At 39.1% G+C, this 21,215-nt stretch overlaps 2 protein-coding genes across 2 annotated transcripts; both read right to left on the minus strand.

Moving 5' to 3' along the window:
• Positions 1 to 270: 270 nt before the first annotated feature.
• Positions 271 to 3,939, minus strand: LOC143877958 (putative nucleoredoxin 1). Its single transcript, XM_077380306.1, has 4 exons — positions 3,713 to 3,939; positions 2,813 to 3,292; positions 1,664 to 2,143; positions 271 to 1,078 (listed from the first exon to the last, which is right to left on the minus strand). Exons 1-4 carry the CDS (start codon positions 3,815 to 3,817, stop codon positions 413 to 415), a joined length of 1,731 nt encoding a protein of 576 aa, XP_077236421.1. The 5' UTR covers positions 3,818 to 3,939; the 3' UTR covers positions 271 to 412.
• Positions 3,940 to 5,209: 1,270 nt separating this feature from the next.
• LOC143876841 (3-oxoacyl-[acyl-carrier-protein] synthase II, chloroplastic-like) lies at positions 5,210 to 21,215 on the minus strand. Its single transcript, XM_077378531.1, has 13 exons — positions 20,582 to 21,215; positions 16,360 to 16,565; positions 15,993 to 16,196; positions 15,778 to 15,888; positions 15,586 to 15,681; positions 15,442 to 15,487; positions 15,240 to 15,319; positions 14,998 to 15,066; positions 14,787 to 14,871; positions 14,504 to 14,658; positions 14,303 to 14,383; positions 5,649 to 5,708; positions 5,210 to 5,560 (listed from the first exon to the last, which is right to left on the minus strand). The coding sequence occupies exons 1-13, from the start codon at positions 20,892 to 20,894 to the stop codon at positions 5,444 to 5,446; spliced, it is 1,623 nt and encodes a 540-aa protein (XP_077234646.1). The 5' UTR covers positions 20,895 to 21,215; the 3' UTR covers positions 5,210 to 5,443.

Below are 21,215 nucleotides of genomic sequence, written 5' to 3' on the forward strand. Positions count from 1 at the left end.
TGCTTAACAACTAATTTAAGGGTAGGTTAGGAAACCATGAAAAAATATTCCATGGAACATGAGTGAGGCCAGTAAGATGGCCGTAGAGGGAGAGAGTTGAGAGGATGGGAATGAGGGAAACATGAAAAACGCAAGAAAAACAAGAAAAAGAAAACGAATTTGAATTGGCGAATGTTTCTCTCCCCACGCCTATGAAGTCTCTCACAGTTCCTCTTCCACAATTAGGCCTGTGAATATTTCATGGAATAACTTTTCCAAGCATGCCCTGGATTTAAACAAACATGAAGACCCTTTAGATAAATAAAAGGAAACTGCTAACCTCTCCATCACATAATAATAGATAAACAGGCCACATAACCATACAGACCAGTTATACTCATATACATACTAACTGAACAACATACATATCAGCTCAAGCTTTATGGCAGACCTCTCCATCACATACCCATCCTTCTGAAGAACCTTGTTCATGGCCATCTTCTACTTCTTTCTCTCCTTTGTCTTCCTCAAAAGCACACTTAGGGTGGCTGTCAAAATCACACTCCTCACAATAGTAAGACCATCCACGTCCCTCCTCGTTACAAATGTCACACACATACACCTGACGGCGTGCGAGCACAAGCTCGTGCTCGGGGTGGACTTTGTGCTTCATCTTCTCAGGCCACCCCTTTGCCATCTCCTCAATCTCCAACTCCAGCTCCTTCAGATGTTCCTCAGTGAAAGGATACGCATTGGTCCCATGAACCATCAGAAGGTCCCTTGCCTCCTTGGTGATGGTCCGGCCTGTAGGCCCAATGGCAACAAGAGAAGGGATGCCACGAATCTTGAAGTTGCGGTTCAAAGACTTCTTGCGCTCATCTCCAAAGGGGAGAGCCAACCACGGCATGCCTGAAAAGAAGTCATCAAAGGAGCTTTGATCACTGTCACTTGAGATGAAGATCACTTCGAATGCATCATCCTTAGCCTTGATCTCGTGGTATGTCTTAATCAGCTTTGGTAGGAAAGCACGGCATGGAGGACACCATTGCGCTGAGAAGTAGAGGAGGATGTTTTTCCCGACGAGTTCAGCCACCAGAACCTGACATAGGCTAACACAGATTAAGTTGATTCTCAAGAATGCAAAATGATTTAAGATTTGGAGAGCACAAAAAAATTGGACAACCCAAATTTTAATACTAATGGGGCATGTTTCTTCAGATAATGCAAATTTTAGATCCCATTCTTAACTATTATCTCCTAGTATCGCCGCCCATTTGATTGCAAATTTAGTTCTGAAGTGTCTTTCCTTCATTTAGATTGCAAATTTGCAAATCTAATCAAGAATTGGCCACTATCCCATGTCATCCAAACGGAAAATGGACACCAAGCAAGAACCCATCATCAACGATTCGTGATCAGATGGTGAAGGATTCCAACCCACAACCCTAGTCAATAGGACCAGACATTGGAGTCTCACATCGGCATTCTTCACTATGGAAGACGAAAACCAGATTACCTTTTCTAATTTTTCTGAAAATTACCACATTTGATCCTAAATTTGAAACGTCATTTGAGTATTTACACCATTTCTTCCAACCGCCCTCACCCATAAGAGTGAAGACTGATTCCATACTTAAAAAACCGGTGTCAAAATAACTATAGTTGGGATAGCAATATATCTTACCTTGGCACCATCTTTTCCGATGACGAAATCTTTTTCTCCAGACACCAGAAGTGACTCCAGTGTTTGTGCCTCGAGCTTCGCCTTCTCCATCTCTGCAAGCTCTGCTAACTTCTCCGGTGAAAATGGGTAGGCCAGAATTCCATGCTCTTCGATGAGCTCAGCAACATTGGAATTGAGAGTTTTTCCATCTGGACCTATTATGACCAACGTTGGAAGTGTTTCGAGTTCGAAGTAGCGAGCCAGTTTCTCACAACTCTTGTCCTTGAATGGAAAGGCTAGCCAAGGCATCCCTTCAAGGCCTTCTTTGAAAGATTCTTCTTCGTCATCAAGGGAGATCAACACGACCTCAAAGCTGTCTCCTCTCTCCTTCAATTTACTGTAAACTTCCGCAAGCTTCGGAGTAAATTGGAGGCATGATCTAAAAGAATTCAGTGAGAAATACAGGCCAACCATCTTTCCTTCAAGCTCTGCCACAGGGACCTAATGGTAAGCAAAAAAATCAGGTCAAAATTAAAATTTATGTTCGATTTCAAAAACAAAATTATCTTCATATGCAGGTATGAGGGGTCATATACAGATCATCTCTGTTTGGCAAGAAACCCATCTCAGTCTAACAACCTCATCAGCTTAAGTATGGATGTATGGTTGGGGGATCTAGAATGTCGAGAAAGTGTGCCCCACCATGGAAAAGCCATGGAAAAATCATAACAGTAAGGAACAGACATTTGCCCGTGGAGCGTGGACCATATAACTATTGTTTCCAGCTATCTGATTGAAGGCCATATAGACAGGGCCATTAGGTCAGTGTGATCTCTGTATTGTGGTGATGTTAAACAAACCATGACGATTTCTGTGTCGGCGAATCAGAAATGACAACTGATTGGACCTTTTCAGCTCTTTCCTAACGTAGTTAAACTGTTCACGTTACACAAAAAATTAAGGGAAATGAAACCCACACTAAGTGTTTTGATAATGGCACTTCAACCATTATAAACTACTTCTATCATTGGCTATTGAGAGCACCTCGGAAATTTTAGCAGCAAATTAAAGAAGTGTAAAGTAGATATTGGAGTGCCATTATTCAATCAACAGAGTGTGTATAACAATTTCCAAAATTAAATTTTTTTTAAAAAAAAAGAGTAGTCTTACCTTGTTTCCATCACTTGAAATCAAAAAGTCACGTGAGCTGGAAACCAAGACAGATCTCAAGGTCTGAGCTTTCTTTGCAGCCTCTTCTTCTTCTCTTAACTCTTTCATCCTTTCTAACGTAAATGGATATCCTGGCGCTCCATATTCGCGGATGATTTTGGCGCCGTCATCATTAAGAACCTTCCCACTCTCATCCAAGATCACTAGGTGAGGAATTCCTGCTACTTTGAACAATTCATTCAAGCCATTACGGATGTCCGAATCGGAGAATGGAATGGCAAGCCATGGCATTTTTGAGAAATACCCATTAAATGATTCCTCGTCTTCATCGGCAGAGACGAAGACAACCTCGAAATCACCTTTCGGAGAGAGCTCCTGGTAGACCTCAGCAAAAATTGGAGTGAATTGTCTGCACGGGCCACACCATGAGGCTGAGAAGTAAAGACCAATCTTCTTCCCATTCAAATCAGCAATTTTTACCTGAAATTTTTCCAAACTCAAAGAATTTTACTTCTTAAACCCAAAAAAAAAAAAAAAAAAAAAAACCTAGGTGGCCAATAATCGGCGAGAATTATGCTTCTGTCGCCAAAAAAATCCCACTAAAATTTATAAAACCTAATTGAAATACTGGAATTCCCTTTCTAATTTAAAAGCTAAAAATACACGGGAATTAAAGTGGCAATAAGGTAATAATACTCAAAGGTACTTTGATCGTTAGAAAAAATAGAAAAACTAGCCAATTCTATTAATTACCCACGACATAATCGGAGAAAAAACACTCCCCGTATGATTAAAAAAAAAAAAACTGATCAATTCAGATATATAATAGGAGAAAGGAAGAAAATAATAAAGATATAATCGGTACAAAATAATCCAAAAGATAGGGTTTTTAATGGGTACCTTATCACCGTTGTTCCGCACGAGAAAATCCCTCTCCTCGGTGGAGAGAAGGGACCTTAAATCGTGATGAGAATCGCCGTTAATCGTTGCTTCAACTCCTGCCATTATCGCCTTATTCTCGCAGTGGAAATCGGGGGTTTATATAGCGAAGTTTTTTTTTTTTTTTTTTTCCTAGTTTTCTTTTCTTTAGTCGTGAAGAAAAGGAATCTCGCCACGCGGATTTTACTCGGAACGCCCGACTGAAAAATCAAATTCTCTCTCTGTAAGCGTACAAGTCACGCCAACCGTCCGATCAGAAGAATTGGACGGTAAATGATTGGATTCTCCGATACGGAGAATTGGATTCTCGTGTTTCACGGTTTCTTAATGAACTGTCAGAATTGATAAGTAAGGGCCCCTTACTCGATGATCCACACCATTGATTTCCCAAGCCTTGCTATATGGATGGGTTATGCAGGGAAATCGATTCTAAGCCTACAATTTCTTGATGCTTTGTCCATTAATTTTTTAATTTCACAAATTAGAGGGTTAGAATCGTCATACTGGCGTGGCTTTTGCCCCATGGCCTATCCATACTCCATAGGACCATAGCCAGGCCTAGGAAAATCAATGGTTAAGATCGGTTTAAGTAGCCCAATAGGAGCATCTCTCTTTTACACTTTCCTTTTGAAGACTATTTAGGGAATAAATAGTTTGGATCATTAAGCAAGTGGGCCCAGTTGGGCTGGTTTGAGTTTGAAAATTTGAAGAAAGTGACAGAAACAAGAGACCAGAAAGAAAAGAAAAGAAAAGAAACAGAAACACTTAAATTCCAGAGAAAATGAGCATTTTTCATTGCTAAATGACAACTAATAAGAACCCACTTCCATGGGTAGCCATTTTTACAGTACTGTGTCTACAAAAATAATTACAGCAGGTATAGTTTAAAAAAATATTGTGGGGCTCACTTTGTTTGAAGTAAATAGGCATGATGCATTGATGCCTGAAGATCAGCTACATAGGATGATCCTAACCCTTCGATCTTTAGATATTTCTATAATGTGTCATCTCTCTAAAGATCCGATGGTTAGGATCATCCTATTGAGATTATGATCCAAATCATCATAATACATATCTTGAGTTTCCAAATCAGGGTTGAAACACACAAGAAGATTCAGAAAACTTTACTATTGAATTCCACCATTAGATTGCCTGAGACTGATACTGTGAGACAGGCATTGGATGCATGGTTTAAAATTTCGGTTTCGGTACCAGTTTCGGACCCTCGAAATTTCGGTCGAAATCCGGTACAACAAAGAAAATAATATTTTATTCAATATTTCGGTGGAATATTAAATTAATTTAAAAAAAAAAAAACAGGTTTTTTGGGTGAAATTTTGGAAAAATCAAAATTTCAGCCGAAATAAAATACCATTTCGGTTTTTGGTGATTTTGATGTCGGTCTCCACCAAAATTTCGGATTTCAGTCGAAATTTAAAACAATTGGATGCACCCATCTGAAAAACATGTACCCATCTGAAAAAATACTTATCTTTTTCTTTCTTTTACAGAGTTACTTGAGTCTGATCAGTAGCTTCTATCACTGTCAAGTAAATCTATTATACAAGAGGATTTGCTTAGAAGGACCCTTCCCTCCATCCACACATCCCAAACTCACCTATAGTTTCTTTTCCAATACTCCCGATGCCATATTTACTCACCCATGATCATGAGAGGAGATTCTAGACAGAATCAGTTATACGGGGCGAAAAGAATGGAGGAGTTGTGCCCACCGAAGCCGAATGAATTAGACAATGCAACCCTTATGTCCAGCCTCTCCTTTTTCGGACCCACCAACAGGTTCAGATCCTGAATCCAAATGTTACCAACATCAAAGATTCGCGACAACATTGAAGCGATAAAATGTAGATGAATATAACAAGAAAGGAACATGTACCACGCTTTCATCTGGGTTTTCCAGATTGATATTTGGATGAACCCAACCAGTCCGAATCGCCTGTATGAATGGCATTTGCAATTCAGAATAAAATAATAAAATGCAATATAAGCTGTATATATAACAATGGTTAACTGAAAAGAACTGTGATGTGCATGATAATCATAACAACATTTTAGAAAATGGAATTCCCTTTACATAGAATACCATCGGGTTTGGTTATGGAAGCATCTCTATACTCTAATTATGAAAACAGAAACCATCTACACAATGCATCCAATAGCCCAATTTAAGACCCTAGTCTGAAAGAGCCCCCAAACACACTGTTTCAAAGTTCGGAAGAATGCTAGGAAGGAAAATCAAGAGAAAACATTAAGCCTTACCAGGTCGTTTTAGAAATTAGAACATCGAAATTTGTAGAAAGATGTTGGGTCACTTAAATATTTCATAGATGGTAGTGAATATGTCAAAGAAAGGAGCAAGTGAATGTATCAAGAGCATGGTTTAAAATTTAAACTGTCAGACGATACAAGAAATATTGCTCAGATACATATCAGGTTTTATATGAGGCAATATGCTGGAATAATACATTTCTTACTTTCAGTACATCCCAGCATATAGGTGTATCACCCTTAGACAGGATGATTGATGCAGGAGCATAAGGGAGAAGTAGATATTGATCCAATCTAGGAGTTTCCAGATAATTAAGTTAGGAATTTTTTAATTTGGAAAAAATCAAAATTGCCTATTTTTAGAAACTGGTACAATGGACCGGCCAAGATTCAAGTGTTGGATCTTCAAAATTCGGACCATGTGGAAGGAACTCTCTCTTGATATCAAATTTTGGAATTGATCAGATCACCGGAAAATCAATTCTGAATGCTTTTTTTAAGTTCTACAGGTTTTGATTGAACTGGGGAACTGATCCAACCAAAGATCCAGGTCCAAAAAGATGGTGATTAGATCGTACTGGGATTTTCATATAAGATGGTGATTACAGGTCCAAAAAGAAACCACGAACTTACATCCAGATCCATCAGTTAGATCTTGAAACAAGACTGTTCAAACAGAACTGGATGCCTCAGCGAATCGGTAGGTGCAGTAAATTGAAATAAAAGAGAAACCTTGAACAGTAGATCTTGAGATGGAGAACGGGACATAGAAATCAAGGATGATACTTACTAGAAAAGAAGATTAGTTAGTAAGGTTGGAGTCACACCAATCCAAGGCCTCGCACCAAGGGGTTCCTAGGACATCACACCATAGGATGATCAAGGCATCACACAAGACTATTGGTAGCCTAAACTTTTACTCTTATTCGCCTAAAACTGGACTCTTAATCACTAAGATTTGGAGTCTAAATTGACTAAACATGTAAAATAAAAATAAATAAATAAGAACTCTAAGTAAACTCCAAATAACAATAGCAGTAATAAGAAAAAAAAGACTTAAAATTTTCATAGTATTTGATGGGCCCCACTTTTATGAGGTTTTCACTTCAGTAACTTGTGATTTTATAACAAAAAACACTAAAGTAAAAAGGGCAACACAATGCACGACACTCCCGCCATTGCAGGGTTTGGGGAGGGCTAGATGTACGCAGCCTTACCCCTGCTTTGCAGAGAGGCTGTTTCCGTGACTCGAACCCATGACCACCAGGTCACAATGGAGCAACCTTACTGTTGAGCCAAAAAACACTAAAGTACCACCCAATTTTTTTTAAAGATAAAAAAGTACCACCCTGTAACTTAAAAGGATTTCAATAAAGGACCTTAACACCAATGATGGGCCTCCTCATCAATTCATGGACTTAATGGTGGTGTGCTCCACCTAGACCCCACTTGAGGGTTGGCTGCTTTGGCTTCACTCTTGTCGTGGATGGTCCCCATCAATGATATTAGACAAGATGAATGAGATGTGTCATCATGTGAGAAAATGGAATTTCTAAGACCCTTCCAACTACTTTTTGACACTTGAAAATGCACGTCTCAACAAAATTCTCAACATTTATGACCTTATGAAGCATAACCAATTTAATTATCAATAGGTGTTTTACGTGTTGTGCGGCTGCAGAGAATGTTTATCACATCCTCATCCATTACCATGTTACATCCAACCTATAGAGCTTGGTGTTGCAGCTATTCGGAGTTAGCTGGGTTATGCCAAGGATGGTCCTTGAGTTGAGTGAATCATTGGCCTTCTCTCCTTGGTCTATTAGAGGAAAGGCTCTAGATTTCATGTCTTGCTACTCTCTTGTGGATTCTGTATGAGGAATGCAATCGCAGAGACTTCAAATGAAGGATAAAGCCCATGGCAAGTTAGAAAAGTATGGCTTTCAGCCATGTGCCTTCAGTGGGCTGTTTCTTCTGGCAGTCTTAATGGTATTTTATTATCAGATCTGCAGAACCAATGGAACTCTTGTTGCCAAAGAAGCCAATTGAGATCCTCCAATTTCTTGGTGGCCTTATCTGGCTACGAATGAGCTACACAGCTGAACTTTGATGGGTCAAGCATTAACAATTCGGGGCCTGCAAGAATCAGTAGGGTTATGAAGGATCATGATGGGCTGGTCAGATCGGCGTTCTAAAGCCCAGGGGATGTAACAACTCTTTGGAAGCTGAGGTGTTGGCTTTGAGGTGTGTAGTGTGGAGCTATTGACAACCTCTTTTCATGATCCCACAATTGTGGAGGGTGACCGTCTTAATGTAATTCATTGGTTTCAATCGAAATCTTATCCTTGGTGTCCCACAACTGCCATGGAAGAAGTTTTAGATTGCATTACGGGCAGTCAAATCTCATCCCAGCGCACCATTATTTGGCTAATTCAAAGGCTGATGATCTTGCTCGTAATAGATTTAATAGTATGATTATTTGTACAAGAATATAGATGGGTCTAGATGGGGCCTATCATGTACGAAGGAATGACTAGAATCTTATGTTGTACGAAGGGTGAGTTTGGATTTTTTATGTTCAATGGGTTTTATCGTAAGCTCGACCACCTCCTTTTTGAAGTTTTCATTAAAAAAAAAAACGAAGGATAAGGAGGTGCTTTTCAAGGACTGTTTTCTGAGGGAGGAAGGAAGAATCTCATGGAAGATTAAGTTCAGAAGGAACTTTTTTGAAAGGAAGATTGTAAGGGTGGCAAGAATGCTGGAAATTTTGGAAGCTTGTTTCATCAAAAGAACTGGTGAAGTCAAGAGGGTTTGGACCTGGTGCACCTCAGGGATTTTCAACATCTAAGTCATTCCTAGCCCTAGACCATCAATCCTCGCCAAAGTATGGGCCATCCCAGTGCCTCCGTCTGTGCGTTTGGTTGGACAGCCTTCCTCGACCCAAACAGCAGACCACCTGCATAATCGCCAGATGCTGATTGTGAACCATTGCACTCTTTGTACGGAGTCGGGTTGAGCCAATGGATCGCATGTTTCTCCATTGCAAGCTAGCAAGAAAGGCGTGGAGCCAGATCTTGACCAGATTCGGCATATCTTGGGTGTTTCCGGTACGATTGATCAACCTCTTAAAGGTTGATCAAAAGGAAAGACACTTTGGAGTGTGGACTTGCTGACAGTGCTATGGGTCCTTTTGAAGGAATGGAATTATAGGGTTTTTTATGGCTTTGTAAAATCTGCAAAATTTATCTACATAAAGGTTATCGCTTTAAGCATATCTTGGTTAAGGATCGTCCCAAGCTTTAGAGTCGTATCAGCTTATGATGTGGCATGGATGGAGAGAGACATGTTCTAACAGTGAGCAGATATCGACGCCTTCCCCAGAATGGGACACCGCCAGACCCAACGAAAATGAAATTTAATTTTGATGGATCTTCCTTTGGCAACCCCGTCCCAACCGGAATAGAAGGGGTGTTGAGAGATGAGAAGAGACTAACAAGGTGGACTTTCTCAGGTCCGTTTGGAATCACAGATTCCAATGAAACGGAGGTGACAGTGGTGCTACAGGGTACAAGGATCATGGGTACTAGCATCCTGGATTAAGTACCTATAGAAGGGGACTCCTTGAATGTTATCAGATGGATGTCAGGGAGTCATCCTCACCCAACGAGATTTGCACACTAGTTTGATGAGATCCAGGAAAGAGTGGCGGGAGCATCCACTTCTTACAAGCATGCAAGAAGATCAGCTAACGATGGAGCGGATAGGCTAGGCAGGGCGGGAGTTGATAGGGAGGGTTTAGAGTTGTTTGATTTCAGTCCTCCTTGAGAGTTCTTGTGATTATGTATTTTTCAGGTTGTATTATATGTTTTTCTTTGTACTGACCATCTGATTGTATTCTGGTTGTAATCTTTGTTTTCCTTGTTCCTTTCTAGTCGAATAAAATTTCCTACCATTCAAAAAAAAAAAGAACAAAGGATCATAGTTTAGTTTTCCAGCCTCACAATCAAGCTTTACCTTCTCATAACATTTTCCTCTCTCGCATCTTCTCCTCCTTTCTGTCTCATCTTCCTTTCTTTTCTTTTGATTCTTCTTTGGTAGTTTAACTTATATTTTAGATTCATAACATGGTATCTAGGCGAGTTTGATCTTGATCTAAATCAGATACCTAAAATGAGATCTAAAGATTCTTCTTCTGAAAATTGAAGATGACCACGGATACCGATTTGTACTACCCGGCAACAATCAAAGGTGTGATTATTTTTTATTTATTGCGTAGGAAACAAGGCAACTTTCTCAACAATACTAAAGAAGATCAACGACAAACCCAATAGATCTAGCTATCAAGGATCTAAGTTAACTACTTGTTGCCCAAAAAGCAGCCATTTAGTACCTTTCCTATGGAATCATCAGGTATCTCCACACATGAATATACAAATCATGTTTCCACAATATCACAATCTTCCACTTCCTAGATCATGGATTCAGGATCTACAAACCATAGGACGAGTAAGCATAATGGTTTACTTTTTTTTTCTTCTATGTCTAGTAGGATTAAACTTGCAGATGGATCCCTTTCAAAGTCAACTGGGAAATGAACTATAAATTGTCTCCTTTAAATTCAATGCCTTTCGTTATTCATGTTTCAAACTTCTTCTAATCCAGATATTTGTTACTAACCCTACCAAATAATTAAATTGTACTGTAAGTTTTTATCCCCCTCATGGCATTTTCTAGGAACTGGTAATGAAGCAGATGATTACTGGTGGGCGTGATGATAACAGACTTTACTTGCTGGATACGAAGACCATCATCCCTACAATTTGTCATTCAGAGCCAGTTGATCATCCAAGTCAGGTATAAACTTGTGGCAGTGCGTCTAAGACATATTTCGTTGAAGTCTCAGAAATTGTAGTTTTAAAATAATTTAATCCAAATAGTGAGTCAAAAGATTGAAGACATTCAAGACTCATTTGGTATTTGCTTCTAGATTTCATTATTTTGTTTCATTCATTGATAACTATTCATATGTTACTTGGATATATTTGATGAAACCTCGTGATGTAGTCACATGTATAACTTCTTTCACAAAACGGTGCAAAGTCAATGTGATGCCTAAGTATGGGAAGTCCACTTTCTTGCTCCTACACACCTCTTTCTTGGATATCCTTCCAGATATTAGCGATAGCAACTGGTTGGGAAGCTTGTATACTCTCTTTTTTTGGAATGGTAACAGATTTCATTAAAGAAAAGGGGAAGAGTGAGAGGGTCCACCTCCACAATACAGAGACAATACTAAAGAAACAGGAAATACAAACAGACCACCAAAACCCTAAAGGCCCATCAAGGTGGCAAAAAATCAAACATTTCTAGATCATGCCTATGTACTCCATCCCTAGCAAGTTTGTTAGCAATCCCATTTGCAGATATCCTTACATGTGCAAAGGTGAGAGAGTAGCCTTCTGATCTATCCTTAATCTCATCGAAGAATCAAGCAAATCTCCAAGGAGGGAAAAAGGATCCCTTAAGCCACCTAACGACATTGAGAGAGTCTCCTTCCACAATAGTTTGGTTCATTCTATCTTTGTCCAACAGGACAAGGCCACAATGAACCGCCCTCATCTCAGCTCCATTGGCGTCAGCTGTACCAATAGGACCTGAGAAACCCCATATAACCTCCCCCCAAAGAATCCCTCAAAACACCCCCACTACGAACAGGTCCGGGATTGCCAAAGCTAAAACCATCAAAGTTCAACTTCAATAACCCAACGGGTGGAGCTAGCCATTGTTGTACAACCAAGGGGCGGATTTCCTTGCTATAACAAATCACTCTCCATCCTTCCCACAGTTCAAAAACTGAGACAAAGCGGAACAGAGGGAAGGACCTTGCCCACGCAATAGTTAAAGCTATAGCTTTAATGAATAGAAAGTAGGATGATTTGGCTACCCCTTTAAAAACTCTGTCATTTCTTTCTTTCCATAAAACCCACAAAGCGGCCAACAATGACAATGACCAGAGCACCCTATCTTTTTTTCTCCACAGAATCAGCGACCATCCTTCAAGGGAAGAAGGAAAGAACCAATTAATTCCAAATCTAGAAAATAAACCACCCCATACCTCCCTGGCAAGTCTGCAATGTATAAAAATATGGTCCACCGACTCCCCCGCTTCGATGGACACGGCACAATGGTTAATAATCAGCATATTCCTCTCCCTGAGAAAGTCCACTGTCTGACTTCGACATCGAAGGGCCGCCCAACTGAAAGCACATATCCTTGTAGGAGCTTGGATTTTCCAAACTTTTGCTTCAATTGGGAGCGTAGAACAAGGAACCAATTTGTTATAAAAATACTTAACAATGAACACCCCTATAGAGTCCCATATCCACACTCTTTTGTCAGTCCCAATAGATCTAATGTAAGTATCCTCGAGCATCTGCAAGAGTCTGTCAAAGAAATTTCTCCTGAAGGCCGGCTTCCATATCACCCTATCTCATGCTCTCTCAAAACAATCTTTAATCATGACAGACTTATCCGTTGCAACTGAATATAAATCAGGAAATAAAACTCTCAAAGGAGAAGCGGAACATCAACACATGTCCTAGAAAGAGATCTTGTTACCATAATACACTCTAAATCTAATACCTTGCTCAAAACAGTAGCTCATACGCATAATATCCCACCATACAGTCACCCTTGGATTCCTGAAACAGTTCGAGGCTTTCCAATCCCCTCATTCTGAACCGTATTTGCCAACTATGACTCGCCCAAAGCATCGGCTGCTCCTCGCCAAAACTCCACAACCACTTTCCCACAAGAGAGTGGTTAACTCTTAATCTTTCTGATGCCTAGGCCACCTCCTTTTATCGGCTTACACATGTCTTCCCAACTTACCAGAGCAATTAATCTCTTATCCTCTGCTCCCCCCATAAGAATCTCCTTTGAATCTGTTTAATACGGTTTACCACATTTATAGGGAAGCTTGTATACTTGACCGTCACAAGCCCAAGCAATTGCATATGTTGTGAATGTGGCTAGCCAGTTCATGCAAATTGCTCTTCGTATGGTTTGTTATCTCAAAGGAGCTCTAAGAAAATGTTTGTAGCAAAATCACAACATTTAAAGGTGATAAGATATTGTGACACAAACTAGGTGGGATCCCTAGATGACAAAGAATCAACCAGTGGTTATTGTATGTTTGCCGGCGGTAGCCTAGTTGCTTGGAGGAGCAAGAAACAATTACGGGTGGCTTGTTCATCACTCGTCAGTTGAGGTTGAGTATAGATCCACGGTCCATGCTACTAGTGAGTTACTGTGGTTTCGTTTACTCTTTACAGGGGTGGGAGTTGAAGTTTTTATTTCCATGAAACTTCATTGTGGCAATCAGGTAGTCATTCACAGTGTTTTTAATCCTTTATTTAATGAGTGCTTTAGTGATGTTATTTGTGACAATAGATTCAAAGAAAGAAAATCCCAAACACTCTTGGTTAGGCTCCAAAAACATTGTAATCTGAAGAGAAGAATATAATAAACATCCAGTGTCAAATTAATAATGAAACCAAACAAGATATTTGTGAAAATAGTAAAATTTTGGTAACCATGAAAGCACTACTATAAAAAGTGAGTTGAGTGCACATTGGCATTATATGTATCTGTGTGTGGGTGTGGGTGGCTGGGTATGCATAGTCCTTTTTTTCTTTCAATAATTCTTCAATTATACTCAACTCAACTCAATAAAGCCTTTGTCCCAAACTAGTTGGGGTCAGCTAAATGAATCCTTTAGAAAAAATTCATGAATAAGGTAAAAGGAATCTACCCGGCTCTAATCCTGGTTCTAGTTGGGTTCTTCTACGTGGATCATTTTCTTCCATTCTATCCTATCCAGAGTCATGTTCTCTGTTATGTTCCTAGCTATCAAGTCTTTCCTCACTGTTTCTACCCAAGTTGTTTTCGGTCTGCCCCTACCTCTTTTTACTCCATCAATTTGGCACGAGTCGTCTCTTCTTGCCGGAGCATCCAAAGGCCTACGTTGGATATGTCCAAACCATCTTAAGCGGTGCTCTCTCATCTTCTCCTCAATTGGTGCCACCCCCACCTTTTTACGAATGTCTTCATTTTTAATTCTATCTAACCTTGTGTGGCCACGTATAATAATTCTTCAGTTATCTTCATGAAAAAAAACAGCACAAAATTGGTACATGTAAAACAATAAAATAAACAGTCGCAACAGCTTACTTGTGTTAATGAAAGCTAGAAGTTGCTTACTTGTACTGTCGCAACAGCTTCCACAGCACCAGCTGCTCCTAATAGGTGTCCAACCATGGATTTTGTAGAGTTCACTCTTAGCTACAAAAGTTGGATGTTTTTTTAATGGCAGATAAGTGGGATTTCTTGGTCATTTTTTTTGGAAAGAAATAGAAACGGTTACTCTTATAAAATAAAATTACAAAATTTATTCATAGTTACCTCAGGATTATGTCTAAAACAACGACTGAGAGCTTGGAACTCTTTCAGGTCACCAGCCTGTGTCGAAGTAGCATGAGCATTTACATAATTGACATCTTCTCTGGCTACACCAGATTGGGATAAGGCTTTATCTATGCAAAGAGCAATGCCAGTGCCTGATTTTCAAACGGGAGACAAAAGAACCACTGTAAAGATTCATGGGCATGAGCATGAACATTACATGGAAAAGATAGGAGCGACTACACATAATGAATTTTTTTAATTTTATTGTATTTCTCTATACCATCAGGATGAGGCTCTGTCATGTGATAAGCATCACAGGTGAAGCTTCCACCAAGAAATTCCGCATAGATATTTGCTCCCCTTTTCTGCACAGTACAAAAAAAATAAAGTAGAAACAGAAAAGGGTCAGGATAGGATAAGAATAATACACCATAAGGACCTCTGAAATTCTCATAAATTATGAAACTTTTGTGCACGAGTGACATGTGAACCTTAGCATGTTCTAGTTCCTCTAGAAGTAGAACACCAGCTCCTTCCCCCATAACAAATCCATCACGATCCTGCAACCAAATTATATTGCATCTTGTGTTAAGCATATTAAACGATGCAACATCCAAAATTTAGGTAACGAGAGTATCAATAGATTAGTTCAAGTCCTGGACCGCAGGTACTGAAACATGTTTACTAAGGCCTTCAAACGAATATAAGTAGGTATCTTAAAATTGATATATACAATATCCCATGGGCGTGAAGCTTTGGTCGGATCACTGTTTCTCTGTGAAAGGGCTCTGCATGCTACAAAACCTCCGAGGCCTGTACCAAGCGTGTTAACAAATCACATCAGATTAAAGAACCAAAATACCGTGCTTCAGATAAGATCTAGAAAAAAAAATTGCCAATTCACAAGGTTGAAACATCTAAAAAAACACAAATACCGATAGGTATGATGACCGCATCGGAGCCGCCACAAAGCATCACATCCTGCTAGCATTTGACACATTAGAAAGATGCGAAGTAAGCAGGAAAATTATTTTTAGTTTTAAAATGGTGGAGAACCAAGGCAAGGGTAAGAGACTTACAACTTCACCCCTTATAATATGGTTTGCTGCATTCAATATACAAAAGTTGCTTGTTGCACAAGCAGTTGAAATTGAATAGTTTGGCCCCATCCATCCCTGCAGTCCAAACATTGAATAAGAAGACACTGACCAAAAAAGTTGCCCACAAAATTTAAGAAACTCTTAGTTTCCCAATATAGTTGATTAGTGTACCAGATCCATTGCAAGCATTGCCGAACCCATATTAGTAGTTGCAAAAGGTACACAAAAGGGATTCATCTTCTTGTATGAGACCCTCAAAGCTTCTATCGCATCATTGAAAACCTGTCCACAGAGTATAAGCCACATGCCCACAAAAGATGTGAATTCCACTGTCATCCTTTCTCAGCATTGAATGTTAACCTTAAATGAACAGAATGCAAGCATACCTTCATTCCACCCATTGCGGAGCCAATCAAAACTCCACATTTTGTTTTGTCTAACTCATTCATGACCTCCTTGGTAATTTCACCATCCGCTAATGCTTTCTTCCCAGCAGTCAGTAAGTAAAGCATGAATTTGTCCATCCGCTTAGAGAGTTTTGGTGCAACCCATCCATCTGTTGAGAAAGATTTGATCTCCCCAGCAATTCGCTACACAAAGTCTAGAATAAGAACGTGCAAGAATGCAAGCAAGCTCCTTAGTACAACTCTTCTAATCTTGCTTCCTATTTGTCTTAAATTATCAAAAAGTGTCTAGGTCAAACCATTTTATCTAAATTTATTATAGTAGGGATTAATTATGAACAAGATGTACCGTCGGAAATTGGGCACACTCAAATGCTTCAATTTCACTTATGCCGCTGACACCATCGAGGAGATTATTGTAGAACACATCTGGCTCATGACCTACTGGGGTCACCACACCCATCCCTGTCACAACAACCCTCCTTTTCTTTGTCAGATTTCTCTTCTTTGTTGCAACTTCCTTTGCAGGTTGAACAGCTACAGCCATGGCCTTTCCTGCAACAAGAACGACTGAATTAACTGGTGTGCAGTTCTCATTAAGTGTCACTAGTAATATCCACAGGCAGCCCACAGTTTCCTCAATGCATTTGATATTTAAAGATAAAATAAGATGACAAAGTCGGCAGAAAATTGTTCAAATGATTTATGACCATTATCAATTTCACTCATTATCTTTTTTGGCTCCCATGACTTCATGTAAAGCAATGAAATCATGAGGTTTTCTAGTTTAGAGTACACGATAGATAAAACATAAATAAAATTGGACCACTTGGGATCACTTCGGAAGTCTTTTGGAGTTAGATATGCTTTTTTTTTTAATGGAATTAGATATAGCTAAGTGGGAAAATGCTAGAACTTATGGTTATGGTATGTAAAAGAATTGAATACATTGAACTATTTTGAATATGAAGGAAACAGCCGGTCAAACAGTTGGTAGGATGAAAACTAGAACAACATGCAACATCAGCAAACAATGCCAGCACTCCGACCTATCTTGGGAAGAGGTCACTTAAACTGATTTACACGACAATTAGAGGTAGAAGGACACCAGACTCACAAACAGGTGTACAGTTTCACCATGTACTTGTGTTGAATACACTGTAATAAAAAGAATAAACTACATGGTTTTTTTTTTTTTTTTTGAATGGCAAGAACAAACTACATGGTTATGAAATAGACACATGAAATACTGTATTCAATCAATATACATCATGAGTAATTTATGATAAACAAGCATAATCGAAGCATTGCCAAAGAAAATGTAACAAGAAATCAGGCTTCGGTTTCAGATCGGACTTCGGTCGAAGTGGAAGTCAATGGAAGTCAATGGAAATCTTGTAAAAAAATCATGGTACTTTATAGAACTCCATAAAAATAATGAAAATTTAGTATAAACACCTAGAAATCATCACATAAGCAAGACAACCATTCATAATGGTTTAACAAGATCAACTACCTAGTGAAATATGATGTTGATCATGTTTGGAACAGTAAGGTTCATTCTAAATATAGGGTATTTAACAAGTTTTGAAAGCTTACGATCATGTCATTTCTTTTACTTTTCAATTCATCTTACTAAGGGAATGCAAATTAATATTTCTTAAATATATGGGTTTTTTTGTTACGTGGGTGTATGCAAGGAATCAAACTTCGAACTTCAGTCCCAAGGAAGATGACTCATGTCGATAGAAACTGACATATGATGATTTTTTTTCTTCCCAAAGAAGAGAATCATCATAGGTAAGAAATTTGATAACAACCACAATTGTGTATCCGCTTCAAGACATTGTGAAGCTACATGCAAACATGTACGGCATTGATAAAGTCATTTTTCAAAGAACTAAAGAATTAAAGAACAATGACACGAATAAGTCAGGTAAAATAATTTCACATATAGAATAGTTAAACCAGAGGGTGAGCCTTGGCGCAATGGTAAGGTTGCTCCATTGTGACCTGGTGGTCACGGTTTTGAGTCACGGAAACAGCCTCTCTGCAAAGCAGGGGTAAGGCTGCGTACATCTAGCCCTCCCAAGACCCCGCAATGGCGGGAGCCTCGTGAACTGGGCCGCCCTTTTTTAATAATTAAACTGTTTAGTCACCAAAATAACATCAAATTTTTATATTTTTTTTTTGAATGACATATTTTATTAAGAAAACAAGCAAAATCCGAAGACCGAGATTGTAATGCCCCGACCATCCATGTAGATATTGTCCAGTTATAGGCCACAGCCCTCCCCGGTTTTGTTTTTCCCACAGAAAACGCATCTACACAGGGAATGGGAGTCTACACATATAACCCAGGAACTTTCTCTCTCCGCTTCCGATGTGGGACTGTTACAGAGATGGTCTAAATGAGCAAGATTGGGAATGTGTTCTGCAAAAGGCAAAAGCAACGTAGCTATTTTATGGCTTGAAGCATAGTAACCACAAGATGCCAAAGTGGGAGCAACAACCTAAGTAGAAGATTCTTGCAAATATATAGCACACTCATATAAAAATTGTCATCTGAACAATAACACAACCTAAGTAAAACATTCTCGCAACTATAAATTGGCCTTGCATAACAGATTCCACTTAAACAATAATTTTGGACCAATGACAATCAAGAGCAAGGGTCATCAGATGCTATTAACATAATCAGAACTCAGAATAAGACGAGAGAGAGAGAGAGCCCTACCACCTATTAAGCAAATAAATACATAGACATGTACAAATATATATAGGTCAGAATCATTCTAAAAGGCTTGCAATGACCATGATGACAAAGCCACAGTTCCAATCCCAGTTTACCAATCCAAAAAAATTAAAAATTAAAATATCTCAATTACAGTTCTACGCCCATAGAAGTTCTACCATTTGAACGGCATAAAATTGAAAATCTCGGCAATCTCTACCTGATGACTGTTAGTTTGTACTCTTGTTTTTCCTCTTAATCAAAGTCATCTATTTCAAAAAAATGAAAATCTGAGCATCCATGCAAACATGACAGTAATACCAGGGGAATCATGACATTATCTGATCACATCTATCGAGCTTGAATTCCATAGATCAAGTGGCATTCAATCATTAAGCTAATTACCCATTTAAACAAATGAAAACTAAAATCAAATCAAATCTGGGTATAGAAAAACCACAAGACTTGAGACAAATAAAAAATTCAGATAAGCTCACATATAACAGAAAATCAAAAAAGATAAAAGAACCGCAAATCAACACATGCAACCCAATTATTCAGGGAAGGTAATCTTGTTGTGGACAGCTTGGCCAATCATGCTCGTGACACCAACACTAATGCAATTTTTTTGGGAATGGGCCAGTCTCCCTAAAAACTCTAGGGGAGCTGTTAGATGCGACCAATTATGTATTCCTTATATTCGTACTAAATAATGTTGTTTTGTTTCTTTGTAAATGGTTAAAGGCATCTTATATATCTTCCTCTTCTTCTTGTATCATGATGGTTAGAGGCAAGGTTCGATGTCTCCTATATTCTAAAAGAAATAAGAAATATTATATCAGCTATGGATTTTGTTATTACTTACATTTTCAGGGAAGGTAATCTTGTTGCGAACAGCATGGCCAAGCATGTCATGCTTGTGATACCAACATTAATGCAGTTTAATGGGATTGGGCTACTCTCCTCAAAAACTCTAGCTCTATTTGGTTGCCACATGCCGGCATCCTCAAGGATTTCCCAAGCAAAAAATGCACTTTTCTTCAACTTTATGGTGCATCGAAATCCCTGGAGACTACCAGACAAGCTTCAGAGGTAATAATTGCATGTCTGGTTAATGGCATCAATGTCCCCTCCTTATACTTTCCAAGCCAAATTTCTCAAAAAAGGAGGAATATGGCTTGGAAAATGATTCTTTTTCTCTTTCTCTCTCTTCCTTTTCTCTCTTCTCTTTCTATAATATTGGTAATGACACCCCCTCCTACTGCTCTGCGAGGTTGGCAACCAAACACAACTTATGACTATTCTACAAGGTAAATTCTAGGTAAATCAAATGTTTCTCTCCTCCCCGTACACCCACCCATAGGGATTAGTCCCAGCCTAAAATGGCGTGGGGATACCCTATGTCATAAATAAAAAATGTGTGCCTCCTCCCTATTAACTACGTATACCACTAATCTACAAGGTAACTACCTGTATCCAAACAGAGCCTAGAAGAGTTGTTAGATGCAACCAATTATGTATATCCGTTATATTTGCACTAAATAAATATTGCTTCTTTTTTCTTTGTAAATTGGTTTTATTTTTATTACTCTTCTTGTATCTTGATGGGTTAAAGAGCCACGGTTCTATGTCCTCCTCTTATCAATAAGGTTCCGCCCCAGGTTCCTAGAAAAATTCTGGGTTAACAAAAAAGGTTCTCTGTCCTCCTCCTGTAACTATTTTTTCTTATTAATAAAAATTTAAGGCGCCGCCCGGGTTCCTAGATAAATTAAATTCCAGGTTAAAAAAAAAAAACCCAATTATTCAATAAATATATAACAAAATGTAGATTAATTACCAGTGCGCCTTTGCCGACGAGTAGTAGTCCCTGCCTTTGATCTAAACAACGAAAACCCAGTCTCACCAAAGAAGGAAGAAGATGACCACAACCCTTTTGAAGTGTAATACTCATCACATGGCTCGAAAGCCAGGCAAGAACTCATCAATCCATGAATACTCGATCCGTAGAATGAAGAAATTAAACCCATTGAAAAGTCTTCTGAGAAGCCCTTTGAAAGAAACCTCCTCTTCCTCGTCGCCCACCTAGTTAACCGCTTGGAAGAGGGGAAAATGGAGGGTCTCAGAGAATAATCCTCGCAAGTGACCGACATGCAAGTAGCCACCACGAGCCACGTGCATAGAGGAGAAGCTAAAGAAGAGACCACATTGAAGTAGAAGAAGAGAAGAAAAACCCAGAACCCCAAGAACAAATACCCAAAAGACGAAGAAATTTCAAGGGCCCTGACAAAATAACGCCAAATGTTTGGACCAAACAGAGAGAGTGAGAGAGGCGACACGAAATTCAAAGGAAAACAAGATTTCCAAGGGGATTAAAAAATGAGGAAATAAGGAAACTACAAACAGAGAGCCGTTGTTTACAAAATAAACCCACAGACAGAGAGCCGTTCCTTCGTCAATCAATACAAAAAGAT

Source organism: Tasmannia lanceolata, unplaced genomic scaffold, assembly GCF_043159265.1.
Source record: "Tasmannia lanceolata isolate RefF3 unplaced genomic scaffold, GAP_Taslan_0.1 ptg000005l, whole genome shotgun sequence".
Classification (NCBI taxonomy): domain Eukaryota; kingdom Viridiplantae; phylum Streptophyta; class Magnoliopsida; order Canellales; family Winteraceae; genus Tasmannia; species Tasmannia lanceolata.

Excerpts from the sequence above, each read along its gene's own strand:
- LOC143877958 (XM_077380306.1), bottom strand. The coding sequence starts at position 3,817 with ATGGCAGGAGTTGAAGCAACGATTAACGGCGATTCTCATCACGATTTA. Across the intron at positions 3,293-3,712 it reads TGCGGAACAACGGTGATAAG|GTAAAAATTGCTGATTTGAA; the intron begins GTACCCATTAAA and ends GAAAAATTTCAG. Across the intron at positions 2,144-2,812 it reads TTTCAAGTGATGGAAACAAG|GTCCCTGTGGCAGAGCTTGA; the intron begins GTAAGACTACTC and ends GCTTACCATTAG.
- LOC143876841 (XM_077378531.1), bottom strand. The coding sequence starts at position 20,894 with ATGTCGGTCACTTGCGAGGATTATTCTCTGAGACCCTCCATTTTCCCC. Across the intron at positions 14,872-14,997 it reads AGGAACTAGAACATGCTAAG|AAAAGGGGAGCAAATATCTA; the intron begins GTTCACATGTCA and ends TGTACTGTGCAG. Across the intron at positions 5,709-14,302 it reads AAGCTGTTGCGACAGTACAA|GCGATTCGGACTGGTTGGGT; the intron begins GTAAGCAACTTC and ends CCATTCATACAG.